Source organism: Phycomyces blakesleeanus, assembly GCF_001638985.1.
Source record: "Phycomyces blakesleeanus NRRL 1555(-) unplaced genomic scaffold PHYBLscaffold_22, whole genome shotgun sequence".
In the NCBI taxonomy this organism is placed as follows: Eukaryota; Fungi; Mucoromycota; class Mucoromycetes; order Mucorales; family Phycomycetaceae; genus Phycomyces; species Phycomyces blakesleeanus.
In genome coordinates, this window is record NW_017265155.1 from 227,280 (window position 1) to 242,783 (window position 15,504).

The following is a 15,504-nucleotide window of genomic DNA, read 5'->3' on the forward strand; positions in this document are numbered from 1 at the left end:
TTTGCATTATTTGCTTCAGGGTCGTCTTGAACCTATTGAAAGACACAAAATTTTATGTGACTCGCCTCCCCGAGTGAAGGTCCTCTTTTTTAATGTCGTCTCGTTTTTTTTTCAGGCCTCAAAGTCGAAGCGACCTCTTAATTGAATCAAATGGTGTTTGAAAAGACCAAGCATCATCGTGTATGCGAATTTCAGGCTATTGTACTTGCCGGATATGGCAGTAGTAACAGGTACAAAGTGAATGGGCTTTTGTCTATAAAGATGCATACTAAATCTATCTTTGCAAAGATTGTATCCAATTGCAGAAGACGATAATATGCCAAAGGCTCTCTTACCAGTTGGAAATAAACCAATTATCTCCTACACTCTTGAATGGCTCGAAAAAGCAGGAATTCATGGTACAAATAAGAAACATAATAGACTTGCCAACGTCCAGACATCTCATTATTCGAATAAGATGCTCTTGTGGTTGTTCAGGCTTCAGGCAATGTCCATCAAAAAGTGGCTGGCTACTTGGCTCGTGGCTACCAGGGGAATGTTCACTGCAATGTTATTAGCGTGGATGAAGATTGTGGATCTGCCGATGCATTACGATTCCTTAAAGACAAGATTGACGTGAGTTCTGGGTTTATACAAAAAAATCTGAATGATTTGGAAACGACGACGGATCAACGCATATCTATATATGCATATATACTTAACTTTGCATTTGAATATGTGGGATCTTTTGGGAAAACAGCGTGATTTCATTGTAGTTCCTTGTGATTTTGTTACCGAGATGAACCCTAGAGAGTTATTGGATGTTCATCGTGTTAACGATCCCACTATGACCGCTTTGTTTTACGAACCAAACAACACAGAGGCTGGAAAAGATGATGGAAAGTAAATGCGGATTATTATTTATTTTAACCCAAGAATAGTCCATATTAACATGTAATATTTCATATAGATTTGTTACCATTTGTTGGCATTGATTCTTCTCGCGGTGCACTTGTCTACAAGACCAGTCGATCAGAAGACGAAGATTTCTCTATTCGCATGTCACTCCTTAACAAGTACGACAAAAAATAATTTTACGAATATATTACTAATATATTACATTAAGATTCCCGCGGGTTCGTGTTCACACAGATTTACAGGATGCTCACGTTTATATTTTCAAGCGATGGGTGCTTGACATGGTGGCTGACAAGGAAAACATCTCGAGTATTTCCGAGGATCTTATACCAATGTTGGTTAAGTGCCAATATCAAAAGAAAATGGTCGAACAAGAGGCAGTGGAGAAATGTAGGGATTGTATTGTATTGTATTAGATTGCATTATAAGTATTGTACATATACTTATGATAGTGGGTATATATTAGATGCTGCTGCCAACAAGAACCTCTTGAGCACAGCCCTGTCACTATCAACGACATTATCTGAAGAAACATATGAATCGGATCCCATAAATTCCGATTTTAATAGTCCCGTAAAAACCAATGTTTTTGTTTACCGTGGTGGACTTTGTGGGCGTGGTAATACTATTACAAGCTACAGCGAACTCAACCGTCATGTAAGTAGATATAGAATATAATATTTCAAAAATAGATATATTGTCTATATTTGTTAATACATCTCTCTTTCTCTCTTTTTAAAGGTAACCAAACAGGGCGCCCAGATCCAGAGAATTGGTGCTCACACAGAAGTATCTGCCAGAACCCAGGTTGGAAATGACTCGACCATTGGTGAATATACCAAGATCGATGAACGTTCCTCAGTTAAAAAATCATGCGTGGGTGCCCACTGTATTATTGGCAAAAATGTAAAGATTGCCAATTCTGTGATTATGGATCATGTAGTAATTGCAGACAAGTAAGTTTGAAGGGTTTGGTTTATTTTATTTGTTGGATAATGATAATAATCCCTTCGGTCTTTCTTTGTGATTATCTAGTGCCAAGGTCGATGGATGTGTTATTTGCAATAACGCAAAGGTTTTCGAGAAATCATCTCTCAAGGATTGTGAAGTTGCTGCTGCTTATGTGGTCGAAAAGGATTGTAAGTTTTTCACTAAAAAATTATAATTTTTACGTTGTTTACTGATCTTATTAATTATTTGTTTCTAGCGCAAGTCAAGGGTGAAAAATTAGTAGCCTTTAGAGAGGCCTATTCAAATAATTAAAGATATTTCTTCTGTAAAATTTGTAATGAAGTCTAAATATCTAAAATACATTATATAATTAAATTTTAATGAAGAAATAGGACAAATTGCATATAAGAATTTTGTAGCTCTGAGTAAAATTTATAGATTAAGTGCACCAGTGGAAAAGTCGGATACAAGCTTTGTCTACAGTGGTCCCTCGATAATTTCAAGGTACTTAGTTCCCGCCTTGGCCTTGAAATTATCGAGGGACCACTGTAGCTTACATACTGTCATGTTTGTATTTCTTGCTTTAGCTTTATAGCGAATAAAATACTTTTACTTGGTTCTATAAATTATATTAATTCTCAATATACTGAGACAAAGGATTAATATTTTGGTTTGATCGCAGAGGATATAAATACATGCTGGGATCAACGCTAAAAAAAGATAAACAAAGGAAATCGTAGATAAAAATATGGCATAAATAGATATAATATTGTAAGTAATTGTAGACAAGCTATATGATCTATCTTTCAAATATGAATGATATCAGAGAGGTCCATTTATAAAAGAAAACGCATAGGTAAAGTGGGCTCGAGAATGTTGTCCGTGAAAAGGTAATGGGTCTTCAGAAAGCCATTGATGGCTAAGATGAGGTACCATTTTTCCTCGGTAGGACTTATCGGCTTGTATAAACGCATCAGACTCGACCATATCATAAGCAAAAGACTGGGAGTCGAATTCACTTGAAGGAATTAGGTTCAAGCCAAGTGAGATGTTTGAGTGATCATCAGTCCATGTTTGTGAGTTTTCGCTAGGAGCATGTATGGTAAGAAAGTCCTCAAGTAAAGGATACAATGTATCTATCAAGCCATACTGAGATGCCAACTGCTTGGCTCTTTTAAATGTTATCCTATTCACAATACCCTTATGAATATAATTTTAATTAGTTACACACATTTTATTACTTACCAGACACCTCTGAAATCTATTATTCCAGCCTTGATAACCATTCTATCTTTTTCAACCTTCAAGATTCCATCTCGCTTTCCACGTGATATTTTAGTCATGTTCAATAGTTTTGTTCCATTGATCATGTTGTTATCTAGATGTTTAATGAATCAGAAACACAGAACATACTTGATAAAATTACCTTGACGACGAGTGACACAAGTTCCATTGACATTAACTTGATAGCACATTGTGTGCTCAGCAACCCATTCAACCGTAGTAAACCGAGGACGTTCAGACCACTGAGAAAGATGATTAGAGAATGGAATGACTGGAGGTTTAGATGCCAGTTTTATTGGTAATGGAGGTGCTGGTAAGATTGGAATGAAATTCATTGGAAATAGTTAAACAATTATGAATAAGATTCTCGACGTTGCAAAAGTACCACGACACTATTATCATTATTAACATTATTATTATTTTATGAAGAAAATCATGTTTTTTTTCTATTGATTAGTGCGAATGATTTTGCGTATCATAAAACAAAAATTACGCCAAAAAACTTAGTTTTGCTAAAATGTTAGTTTTCAGGACGCAAAAAACGATAGTGCTCTTCACACGCAAAATGAAGGCTAATGCTTATACAAGCCTTTTTTTGTATTTATTGGTTGGCTACAGTGTAAAGTACCGAGTGATTGGCTTAACACGTATGAAGTTTTGTATTACAAGATTTATATGAAAGGGAAAAGGTAAAAAATAGACTAAGAAAAATCTACTCCAAGAAACGCCTTATCACTACAAGTGCCTTGGCTATGCTTATACAAGCCGCCAGGTAAAGTTATACAGCTTCTACTTGAAATTGAGGAAAATTAGAAAACGCTTTAAACGAATCAAAATGTACCTGTAGACACTATGCTTACCTTTCGTGGACAGAACGAGAATGAAATTTAGACAAAGAGAAATTAGTTTTCAGGCAAAGTAGACATTTATTCAGACATTTTACCTGTAATTGCCTAAATGTCTCAAAGAAGCAACCTATTTACGTTACAGTGATTTGATTGCTGTTATTGTCATTGTTGCTGTTGCTGCTGACTGCTGCTTGCTTTTATCAGATCTTTGGAAAGCGGTTAGACTTTTGAATTTTGAATTTTTATTTCTGCCTAAGTACTTAGATTAATTAAGAGCATGTACAGCGGTTAGATTCTAGAAAACTATACATATAGTGTATATTAGCCACACCGAGGATTGAATACTGGTCAAAACGAAATGATCAAGTTATGCTTATTCTATAAAAGGAAATCTTAACTTTTTAACTATCTAAAGTTGTCATTTCTTTACTGCTCTGTAAAGCCTGTAATACGCTGTGACAGCGAGGTGTTAATGCTACAAAAAAAAATTACAGGTAAACATCTGAACATCAATGTTGGTTTAAAAACGAATTTCTCTTTGCGTAATTTTTATTCTCGCTTTGTCCACAAAAGGTAAGCATATTGTCTAAAATTACATCTTGATTCGTCTAAAACATCTCTTAATTTGTCTCAATCTCAAGTAGAAACATTGTATTGTAAAGGATATAACGCTACCCCGCACATGGCACACAGACAGCAAGAATAAAGCACACGCAAATATGTCTTTAACATTGATGTTCCTGAGTGACCTTTGAAAGTCCAGATCTAATCACAGTCGAATATATCAGGAATTTCTTAGATAATCCTTTCCACTTGAGGTCTTACCAACCTGAAATCCAGAATTGGTTAGAGGAGGCTTTGGAATAGAGGTAGCCAACGATAAGTTTAGATATTTGTACAAAATATCTTCTCAGCATGCATATTTTATTAATAGACGTAAAAGTAAAAATAAAATTGTTAAATCATTTCAAATTAAATAAAGTTTACTTCCTCCTGTCTGATAAAGTACTTAATGTAATATTATTATGACTGTGATCCGAAGCTACTAGCTTTAAATACAAATGATAAAAGAAATATAAAGGCAACAAGGTTGCTTTACATTCATCTCTGGGATTTAAAAAAAAACTATTGATGAGTTTGTACCTTGAACCTAAATTAAGTTTACAAAATCGAGACTTTGTTACACATAAAATTATCTGCATCTATTGATAGTAAACACAACAGCCACAAGACAAGTTGCGATTAGCTTAATTAAAGACAAGTACTGTTTAAAGAGATATCTGGCTTTATTATTGATGAAAAAAATTGAAGTTAGACATGGGGGACTGGGGATTGGTAAGGTTAAAGACACGTCTTATTCACAAGAAATAAAGCAAAAATTTCATGGGTTTCCCATTGACTTTGTAACAATAGCGTGTCTATGCCTTATTTTTTTTTACTTTGGGAGTTTACTAACAATCTCAGTGCATTTATAGTCATCACATGTTGATTAATCCCTCATTTAACAAATACTAGAGGGAAGAGTTGGGTTTATATTGACTAATGTTTTTTGAAGAATTATTTGCGTTACTTAAAGTCTGTTCTGCGTCAGTTGAAAAACGTGTTTGTGACATATCAATCCAATTACAAAAACCCCGACAATACTAAATTGCGCTTTGTTTTTGCGTTAATCGAGTCATCAAATTTTTAGTATGTCTTCGGGTAACAATACAGAAAAAAAGTATGTCTTCGGGTATATAATACCTTCAATAAATAATAGAAAAAAAAAAAAGAAAATACTGTCTTCATGATCCACGGAAAACATACTAGAAATAAAATAAGAGTAAAGAAAAAAATCGGGAGTATAATACAGCAAAGATTTTTTACAGATCAGAAGAAAATATTTACTCAAGTTCTTAGGAAGCTGCAAGTGGTGAATAACAGGATGAGCATGAGATAAAGGGTTAAAGCTAGAAAAGAGACTTACCCGTCACAATAATACTAACAGAGGTAATTTTAGTGAGTTTGATAATATAGGTTTGCATTTTTATTGCATGACATAAGAAATCCTTAAATCCTTTGTCTTATTCAGTCTGTTGAAAGCTCACACTCTGAGCAATGTTTACAGATTCGGCTCTATCAGAAGGCAATATAGTTTCAAGAATCACGATTATGAATAGGTACACTCCCTCTATTTTACGTACATATTTACTTTCCAATTTCCAGCAGTCAGTGCAAAAAAAAAGACAATCTCTGTACCTAAACGATTTTTGTCTGTTTAAATTTTATGCTTTGTATCTGTTTATTATAAAACCAGTATAAAATATGTTTTTAGGAACGGAGGATTTTGGTATTGTTTGTTAAATGTGGAATTTATATGACCCAAAAGCTATGCACAAATCAATAAAATATTAGCCAGAGCTTTATTTGCTTCTCATAAAAGAATGTACTACATGATGTGTGTTTCTTTTGTGTCGAATGCGAAAACATATTTTTTCGTATCGTTTATTGAGGAAATTATATTGAGGAAATTATATGCCCAAAGGCTAATGCGAAAAATAGATTCGAGATATGCCACGATTAGCGTAAAAACGAAACGCATTTTATTGTTTTCGGAGTATTTGTGATCGATTTAGAGTATTACTATCACGTTTTTAGATTGGCGCAGAGCGCACTTTAAGTAACGCAAACGGTTCTTCGGAAACCAGTCAAAGGTAGGAAATTAAGAAGATTTATGATTTATCTTTGGTTTGTATACAGAAAATCAAGGCCTTTGCACGTGTCAGAATGGCCTTTGTACCAAAAGTAATCCCAATTGCATTATACATTCTTCAACGTAGCAAGAATAAAGGAGACCTTAACTCATAAGCGTCTCTTGTCTATCAAACTATTTGGTCAAGAATGTCCTCTCCTATCATGTATACATGATCCCCTTACTAGCTTGCATCTATACACTATAATAGCCATCTCTGTGTGTGTGCAACGATAGCCAAATCAAATATACAGACAAATGGAGTAAACTAAGTCGTTGGTTTCACAGCCAATAAGCGATTTGCACACTTTGGTATTAACCATTCCATTACAAGCCACGCTTTATACACACACCTTTGCTTTATTTTCTATATTCATACCACTCTTTCCTTACATTTATTTTTCACCCAATTATTCAACTTCCAACAATTGAGCAACAACATATAGTGCAAATTGCTATTGACTTGAAGTCAAATCATCATCCATAATGTATGACCCATTCCTTCACATCCCTGCCAGTCGCCCCTCAAGTCTCAGCACACCCCGCCCAACCACAAAACGCCCTGTCATTACATCCACAAAATCCACAAAAACTGCCAAGAATTCAAAAAATCTCGAACAAGCTATCGAGAAAGCAAACACTGCTGTTCAGTTTGATACCAAGGGCCAACGTAAAGACGCAAGGAAGACTTATAAAGAAGCAATTGTTTTACTCGAAAGTGTTCTTCAAACAGTCAGTAACGAAGACAAGAAGCGACTTCAAAAGATTGTAATATATATCTTTTTTTTTCAATCAGACCAGTGTTTTAATATCCTACCGACACTAATACCCAAAATATCTAGCATGATTCTTACACTGAACGCATACACTTCTTAAGTACAGCCGTCACAACAATTCGACCACCATCCAAGGTGGTAGTTGTTCCTGAGGTTGTAACTCCGTCTCACTCGGTTTTTACGTCGGTTTTTGCTAGACATGCCCCAGCTCGACCTAAAGGACCACCTGCAATTTTACCAGCCCCACAGAAACCTTCAGCTAGCACACCACTTGTATCAGAACGTCCATCAAAGCCATGGCGAAATGGAGGTACGGTTTAAATACAATATCTGGGAATGAAATAACTCATCTATATCCATATGCCAATAAACAGCTGCTAGTAAGAATCGATATTCCTCTGATGTAGAGCAGGCCCTAGAGAAAGCGAAAAAAGAATCGTTAGTTATATCTGCTCTTCCACCTTTACCAACATCTTCTCCTGGCCAGGATGTAATGCCATCTATTGAAGCCAATCGCCCAAATATCATACGCCACAAAACATCAACACTCTTAAGATCTAAGCCTGCACCAACCCCTTCTCGCAGCAAAAGTGTCTCAACTCATACACCCCCAAATCCCAAGAACATTGGGCCAGTACCAACTGCAAGCATATCTATTGCTCGTGCTACTTCGACTAATCTTGCATTAGTCGGATCATTTATCAAATCACATACCACTCGCACCAAGAAAATAACGCACCCACCAAATCCAACCATTACAACCACAACTAAAAATACAACTACAGCGCCTGCATCAACTACAGAAAATACAGCACCACCTCATTCCACCTTAACCAACACAGAAACATCTCCACGACCTAGAAGCAATAGTAATGCTTCAACTCTCTCCTCATTTCCTATCCGTACCCTTAGCCGCACTACTTCCACATCCACATTTGTCATTAATCCGAAGATAGTTCTTGAGGACAAACCCAACCCAGCTGTATTTTTAGACAGCGTTAATAACACACCCTTTAATAATGATGTACCTCTTATGAAGCGACTACACAAGAGTATCGAATACGGAGGTTACATTACAGCCACTATTCATGCTCCTAAGCAACTCTGGTATTTATTTATTAATATTATTATTATAATAATAATAATGCTAATGTAGTACTCATTTATTCCTATTTTTCTTTTAAAAAACAAACTTAAAGGCATCAATCGAACGTACGGCTACCAGAAGTCAGTGCCAAAGTAACAGCCTGTAAACTTTTAGTACCAGTACTGAAAAGTATGGAAGTCAGAAGGCATGTTTCGCCAGTTGACGCCTATACCGAACTAAGTGGGTTTGAGCATACGTTGAAACATATCAAGTATACTTTTGCAAAAAAACTTGGTATCCTTGACCATATTCCACCTGAAGTAACCTCAGACGATGCAAGTATACCCGGTCTAAATTCAAGTCGGCGTTCACAGGCATGTAAATCATATAAAATAAAGATATATGCAGATCACTTTATTAACTACTTAATTCTTTAAATTTTTAAAACACACAGACCATTGTATCCTGGGGAAATAAGATTTCTAAATCCGTTGAGCGGATGAAAATCGAAAGCTCCAAATCTTCGTAAGTTTTCTTTTCTTTTTAATTTTTTTTTAAATAATGATAATAATAATGATAATGATAACACAAGTAAAGGTCTTTTGTCTGTGCGTATAACTTGTATGGCTTATAGAATTTTCCTTTTCTTCTTCTTTAATATTATAGAGAGGAACAATATATGGCTTATATTGATATACTTGCCCAACTTTTTTCTGCGGCCCAAGTCTTAGGTAAGAAGCTTGCCACTTTTTCTGCACCTAAGACCATTACTAAATATCTTTAAAGATGACTGGAAAGAATTTTATACTCTCGAACAAATGGCACCCGATAAAGCAGGCCTTTATGACCATGTCCTCGAGAAGCTGCAACTATGTACAGACTCATTCCACCGGATTATTTGTGCTTTTGTCATGCGTGATTTCTCTATTCTTCTAAACCAGTGGCTGAAAAAGAGTCTAGAATGGGTAGAATCATAAAAACAAGCATGAAACAGAGAAGAGAGAGAGAGAGAATATAAAAAGACACCCCTTTTTATTTATTTATTTATTTATTTATTTATACACACACCATAATACATATTCATATCATCCATAATTCACACCCATAACACGTTTAGTCTTATCAATACGAATATTTAGACGATCTGGGCGATAATCCATGGTCATAATAGAATTGGGAGGCAATACGCGATTAGGCTGAGGAAGATCGCTATGGCGAACATACTTTATATCTGTGAGTATGATGATAAGGTTGTTGGACTCAACTTACTTCATCACTCGACAGACTGGTCGCTTCGTCATTTTCCAAGATAAACTTTCCGACGAGTTTATCGCGCCATCCGTCGCAGTCATCTTGGACATTTCCGTTATTACGATTGCAGGGAAGCATTGTGATTGAGATGAAAATAAAAGAAAGAAAGAAAGAAAGCAAGAACTGCTATAGTCCAAATTATGCAGACCCCGACGATGTAAAGATGGATTGCGTCGCTGTTGGTTGCACATATTACATCATCATAACCACATAAGAATGTACACTATAAAGCACAACTGTCAATTCCCACAAACCCACTTTTCTCTTTCTTTATATTCTCTCCTTTTAATTACAGATGTTAAACGCTACTCGGATATGCTCTAGGCGGCTGGTTACTCCTCGTATTGCCAGCCCGCGATTTGCTAGTGGAAGATCCATATGTACGTCAAAGGCAGTTTAAAAGATATAAACTAAAGCAGATATATTCACACTTGTATTTTTTGCTTTCAGGTGTACAACCTACACGTATTATTGGGACCCTTCCTAGAGAATCGCCATGGCTTAAACTCAATATAGGAGCTGTGCTTACTGCTGGTGTAGCGTCTAGTTCCATGGCTTTTAAAAAGCCAATTCTATGTGAAGGTATAGCTCATTAAATATTTATATGTGCATGTGAATGTATACTTATTGACACTTTTAACTAAAACAATGAACCTTATTATTGTGTGTAGCTATTCAGGAACCTACCATACTCCCACAGCGCAAAAGCCCATTAGTTAATCAGACTGAATTGACCTTTGGGACTGTCCTAGGATTGTGTGCAGGATTTTTAACAAAAAAGCTTGGAAAATTGGCAGCAGGCTTGATTGGAACCGGATTTTTGTTCTTACAGGTAAAGCTTTACAATTATGGGAGTGATGTTCTCTGTCTTTATTAATTTTGATAAATATAGTATATGGCAAGTAAAGGCTATGTGAATGTCAACTGGAAGAAATTGGATAGACATTATCGTCAAAGCCTTGATACGGATCGGGATGGAAAAGTGACAGGCCGGGATATTTCGTCTCACTGGGACAATTTCTCAAAGTTATTAACTCACAACTTCCAATTCAAATCCACTTTTCTCGTTGGGTTTGCAATCGGGTTTCGCTATGGCTAAGAAGAAAATAAATACAAAATAAATACTGCAATTATTTTTCTTACGATTCAACCTACCTCCTTTACTTCTTCCATTATTGGTTGATTTAAGCAAACAGGATTTTAGAGTATACTATAAATGTAATATCAATAAACTACTTATTGCGAATTCTTGTAAAGGTATGACTGACAGATAATAAATTATAAATCTTTGTTGCTTTATTCATTTGATATATATGCTACTAATATGCTTATATTTATATACATATATCTAAACTAACTCCAATTAATCAGACTCTGATATGATGTTTTATTGAATAGACTACTGATCTATTTTACATTATTTCATATTCAAAGAATTTCAAGGTGCCTATGGACAGTTAACATGTTTCAAACCAATAAGTACCATGATTTTTTTAACAGCGCTTATACTCCTTATGAAAAGTGCAGTAAAGCACAATGAGCCCAGTCTATGAAGTCATCATTCTTAATTTAAATCCCCGGTTTATTATTTTTTGTAAACACACCAAGTCCATCAAAAACTCAGTGTTAGAAGAAAGGCCTCCTTGTCCTGATAAAATCATCGACCCCTACGCACTCGTTATTTACTATCTTAAAAGCAGTATATCATGATGCCAAGGTACCTGAATTTCTCTCATTCGGTAATCGTTGAGGTCCTTCGTGCCATCGTCTCTCGACCTATTCTACCAACTACCCAGAACGCATCCTTAAGAGCCACATGGAGACAACATAATCACAATCGCTCAATATTCATGGCAGACCGTCGAATGTATACAGCCCAAGCAGCTCTTTGCAGCGAAGATAAATCACGAGATGTCACTGAACAGCAAATGCTTTCCTTGATCGACACCATCCAACCAAAAGACGAGAATGATAATAGTATAGTCCCAGGAGAAAAATGCGCAGAAAAATGGCGTATGTGTTATAGAGACCGTACTAGTCATGGGTTCTATGTACCTTTACACTTGCACAACAAAAACAAAAAACGAAAACCAGGCACAGTTGAGGAATACAATCGCGCAATCCTCTTCACCACCATGAACAACCAAATCAACAAGGCAATTAAATATTTTCGTGAAATGGAACAACGTTTAATTAAACCGGACAATTATACCTACACTATTATTATTAACGCCTACAGCAAACAATCTGACATGGTCCGCGCGATAAAATGGTTTAAGCGTATGAAAACAAACGGCAGCGAACCGGACGCATACACGTATACAAGTTTGATTGATGGTTACATGCGTATTGCTGATATTGACAAAGCAGAGTCCGTGTTCAGATCTATGATGATGAATAATGTTCATCCTACATTGGTTACCTACAACATCCTCATGCACCATTCAGTCACTCAACTCGACATCAAAACTGCAATGAGCTTTTGGGAAAATCTGCTCCAGGCTGGGCTGAAGCCAGACGTTTATACCTTTGCTATTCTCATGCATGGCTTGGGAGAAGAGGGTCGAGTAGATGAGGCCTGGCGCCTCTATAATACAATGAAAGAAGAAAACGTGGATATCAATACTCACATTGCCACGACCCTTATGGGTATGCATGTAAAACATCGTGACAATGAACACACTATACAACTATATCGCCAGTTCTTTGAAGCCCCTGGAAACAAAGCACTAGTCCCTACAAGTCACACACGTAATATACTGCTAAACGCTGTTATCTCGAATACAGACGAAGATAAAATTGAAAAGTACTATGAACAGTTCAAGGATAGTCTTCTTCCACATGGCAAGGCTATCACTTCCCCTCTTTTTTCTGGCCAATCTAGTGTATACACCTACACACTATTTATGCGAGCATTTTTGCGTCACAATTCGATATCAATGGTCAGTCAGGTCTATCAGGACATGATTGCACGCCAAGTTAAACCGACTGTTGTTACTTATGCCGTTTTGATGCTCGCTCATTCATTTGTTCCTGATCCATATTCGTGTGTACATATCTTGAATGAAATGAAGCACGCTAAGCTCGAAGTTAATGCCGTGCTTTATACCATTGTCATGCGTGCCTGGGCAAAATTGGGTAGGTGGGACCAAGTTCAAGAAACTTACGAGACCATGAAAGGTGACAATATTCAACCCACGAAACTTACCCTTGAAGTCCTTCGATGGGGAAGGAACAGAGGGCACACATACCTTGTGCAATAAAGGAACGTTCTTCCTCGTTGCCCATACCTCATCTGTACATAAAAACCTGTTTTCTGAACACTATATAAAAAAGAATTTGTATATCTCAAACCATAATTACATTACATTTATGCTTATATCTATCCTCACTCCATTTACTCTACTCTGCTCTACTTTACTCCACTCTGATATATTATTTGTAATAAGACATTTTTTCTGTTTATATTTCGTGCCATCCTTCCCTTTCATTATAAAGCATTTATCTGAAATAAAACATGGTGTCATCTCAAGATTATATTTTATTTATTTATTAAATAATATAAATGCGATCATTAATAAGAGTTATAAAAAAGAAAGATCCTTTCTTTCGTAGTAATATTCTGATTATGCGTATGTAAATAAATAACTACAAATTGCCTCGAAAAAATGATAATGATCAGCACTACATTCAAATAAGCATATTCATTAATAATACTTGTATAAATAGTTAACAGCCCTGCTCTTTCAAAAGTACTTGTAGGCCAAATATCGAAGTTTGATTATCTGCGTATTGATTAATTCTTACCTTGAAGACATAAATTTAGCCTTGAAACCAACACCATAAATAGTTGTAGATACTTGGATTTCTGCTAGTAAGCTCATTCTTTTTAAACTTAGTTATTGGTGTAATACAGACAATGTGTGAGAATATGTGCGTGTGGATCCCTTAAGAAGAATTTGTAGGACCATCTTGATTAATTATTTCCTTCTTATCAGGTTTGGTAGAGCAAAACACAACTCTTGAAAATGATCGTTTCTGCGTTTATAATCAATTATTACGTACTTGATTTGATAAATATAAGCTGCGTAATTATTATAAAAGTTCAGAACGAATTATATTACTTTATCCAAAGAAGTTACTTCACTATTTGTACCATTGACTAATGTACAATCCTTATAATAATCTATTTTAACAAGCATAATTGAATTCAAATGACACACAACACGTGGCTTCCAGAGTAGGATAAGATTCAATGTGGGACAGGCGTGTGTTTTAAGTCTATCAAGAATCTATGGTGATAGAGTAATAAGAGGGAAAAAAAAAGAGACGTTTGATATCGTTGATTAGGGATTTAAAACATAATATATATACATAACAGTTTAAAAATGGGCGTAATGTACACTTTTAAAAGCTACATATCAATATCAGCTACGGTTTATTTGACAGCTATTTTTTAGTTTCCTTAAGTTAGTGCATAAATTTTCTTTCTATTTTAACATTGCCCGCCAACATCTTCGAAATCTAGACAGGTAATTTTTAACGAGCCTAAAGCATATTTATTACTAAAAGTACTCTAACTGCTTTCAAGCATCGGGGTGCCCTAGGCACTTTGGAACGTTCAAATGGTTTATATAAATGTAGATACAAGAGTATATCATATATTCTTTTGACAGCATAATATCCTTTTCATTCAGTTTCAGCCGAATTGATTTTCTACAACATACGCGTAATAATAATACAAGATGGTAGTTTTGCTACCGTAAAATATGTAGAGAGTAAACAGAGTCTTGAGAGAAGAAGAAGGAAGAAATATATAGAATTTACTTGAAAGCATGTTATTGGTTTAAATAGGAAGTATATTATCAATTGTTAAAGTTACTGTAAAATCGTTTCTTTTTATTTTTTTTTTGTAAAAAAAATTGTAAAAATTTTATTCCAAATACAGTCATCGTCATTACAATGGCAGGATTCCCACATGGATGGTTCTTCATCACCAGTACTAATGGTCATGTTCTTACCATTACACCTATTTCCTTCCAAGTAAACTCCCTTCAAAACGATCTGTTGTAATAGAGGCTTACAACGAATAAGGTGTCGCAGGCATCTCGGATCGAACTGCGTCCAAATGTAGAGGGAGATCATCAGCTGTGGAGTCACGACGATGGGTATCTGGTGAACAAGCTCTCCGGCTGTGGTAAAGGCAACCATATAGTATTATTATTATTATTCTTTTTTACGATAAGGATTATCATCTGACACTGTTAGTATTGCTTTATGCTATTGTTTGGATATTACTCAGTGTTGGCTATCAAGAATCAACCAAGCAAGGGACAATGTCTTACGAGTGTGATGAGAGAACCCCTTGAAAATGCAGAGCACCAGCGATGGGAATTCAATACAAACTGCCTGACATTGATAAGCAACCATGATTGGTCTCTTGTGAGTAGAATTGACATAAGATACATGTATAACTTACAATGATACTATACAAAACACAGTCAGACCAACCAGTACCTCGATGCGTAGCCTCAGAAGATGGTGTAGACTGGGTGTGCTGTCCAAAGAGCTGTTCTGATTAAAGCCATGATTGCTCTCTTTCTACTCTATAAATATATA

At 35.7% G+C, this 15,504-nt stretch overlaps 7 protein-coding genes across 7 annotated transcripts; 5 read left to right on the top strand and 2 right to left on the bottom strand.

Annotated features, from left to right (window-relative positions):
- The first annotated feature begins 136 nt into the window (after nucleotides 1–136).
- Nucleotides 137–2,250, top strand: PHYBLDRAFT_159864 (hypothetical protein). Its single transcript, XM_018434073.1, has 10 exons — nucleotides 137–230; nucleotides 289–398; nucleotides 458–615; nucleotides 740–878; nucleotides 950–1,055; nucleotides 1,106–1,287; nucleotides 1,364–1,554; nucleotides 1,639–1,853; nucleotides 1,933–2,036; nucleotides 2,105–2,250. The coding sequence occupies exons 1-10, from the start codon at nucleotides 151–153 to the stop codon at nucleotides 2,158–2,160; spliced, it is 1,341 nt and encodes a 446-aa protein (XP_018287217.1). The 5' UTR covers nucleotides 137–150; the 3' UTR covers nucleotides 2,161–2,250.
- Nucleotides 2,251–2,670: 420 nt separating this feature from the next.
- On the bottom strand, nucleotides 2,671–3,467 carry PHYBLDRAFT_149583 (apses-type HTH transcription regulator; the record flags this gene model as incomplete). Its single annotated transcript, XM_018432301.1, has 3 exons — nucleotides 2,671–3,034; nucleotides 3,094–3,226; nucleotides 3,275–3,467. 3 exons carry the CDS (start codon nucleotides 3,465–3,467, stop codon nucleotides 2,671–2,673), a joined length of 690 nt encoding a protein of 229 aa, XP_018287218.1.
- A 6,174-nt stretch (nucleotides 3,468–9,641) lies between these two features.
- On the bottom strand, nucleotides 9,642–9,965 carry PHYBLDRAFT_159865 (hypothetical protein; the record flags this gene model as incomplete). Its single annotated transcript, XM_018434074.1, has 2 exons — nucleotides 9,642–9,797; nucleotides 9,844–9,965. Coding segments are annotated over 2 exons (260 nt in total), but the record flags the coding sequence as incomplete, so codon positions are not given.
- A 217-nt stretch (nucleotides 9,966–10,182) lies between these two features.
- Nucleotides 10,183–11,137, top strand: PHYBLDRAFT_159866 (hypothetical protein). Its single transcript, XM_018434075.1, has 3 exons — nucleotides 10,183–10,467; nucleotides 10,557–10,717; nucleotides 10,778–11,137. Exons 1-3 carry the CDS (start codon nucleotides 10,437–10,439, stop codon nucleotides 10,982–10,984), a joined length of 399 nt encoding a protein of 132 aa, XP_018287220.1. The 5' UTR covers nucleotides 10,183–10,436; the 3' UTR covers nucleotides 10,985–11,137.
- A 1,000-nt stretch (nucleotides 11,138–12,137) lies between these two features.
- PHYBLDRAFT_116503 (hypothetical protein) lies at nucleotides 12,138–12,590 on the top strand (the record flags this gene model as incomplete). Its single annotated transcript, XM_018428523.1, has 1 exon — nucleotides 12,138–12,590. A coding segment is annotated over one exon (453 nt), but the record flags the coding sequence as incomplete, so codon positions are not given.
- Nucleotides 12,591–12,782: 192 nt separating this feature from the next.
- On the top strand, nucleotides 12,783–13,415 carry PHYBLDRAFT_159867 (hypothetical protein). The gene has a single exon (XM_018434076.1). The coding sequence runs from the start codon at nucleotides 12,792–12,794 to the stop codon at nucleotides 13,146–13,148; it is 357 nt and encodes a 118-aa protein (XP_018287222.1). The 5' UTR covers nucleotides 12,783–12,791; the 3' UTR covers nucleotides 13,149–13,415.
- Nucleotides 13,416–14,847: 1,432 nt separating this feature from the next.
- PHYBLDRAFT_66848 (hypothetical protein) lies at nucleotides 14,848–15,467 on the top strand (the record flags this gene model as incomplete). The annotated part of the gene is made up of 4 exons (XM_018441695.1): nucleotides 14,848–14,928; nucleotides 14,962–15,082; nucleotides 15,188–15,327; nucleotides 15,387–15,467. The coding sequence occupies 4 exons, from the start codon at nucleotides 14,848–14,850 to the stop codon at nucleotides 15,465–15,467; spliced, it is 423 nt and encodes a 140-aa protein (XP_018287223.1).
- Nucleotides 15,468–15,504: the final 37 nt, after the last annotated feature.

Bases quoted from the DNA above. Each gene is read 5' to 3' on its own strand.
- PHYBLDRAFT_159866 (XM_018434075.1), top strand. From the start codon at position 10,437: ATGGCTTTTAAAAAGCCAATTCTATGTGAAG. The intron at 10,468-10,556 runs GTATAGCTCATT...TATTGTGTGTAG, and splicing joins AAAGCCAATTCTATGTGAAG to CTATTCAGGAACCTACCATA. The intron at 10,718-10,777 runs GTAAAGCTTTAC...TGATAAATATAG, and splicing joins CCGGATTTTTGTTCTTACAG to TATATGGCAAGTAAAGGCTA.
- PHYBLDRAFT_159864 (XM_018434073.1), top strand. From the start codon at position 151: ATGGTGTTTGAAAAGACCAAGCATCATCGTGTATGCGAATTTCAGGCT. The intron at 616-739 runs GTGAGTTCTGGG...TTGGGAAAACAG, and splicing joins TCCTTAAAGACAAGATTGAC to CGTGATTTCATTGTAGTTCC. The intron at 1,288-1,363 runs GTAGGGATTGTA...GGTATATATTAG, and splicing joins ACAAGAGGCAGTGGAGAAAT to ATGCTGCTGCCAACAAGAAC.
- PHYBLDRAFT_159867 (XM_018434076.1), top strand. From the start codon at position 12,792: ATGCGAGCATTTTTGCGTCACAATTCGATATCAATGGTCAGTCAGGTC.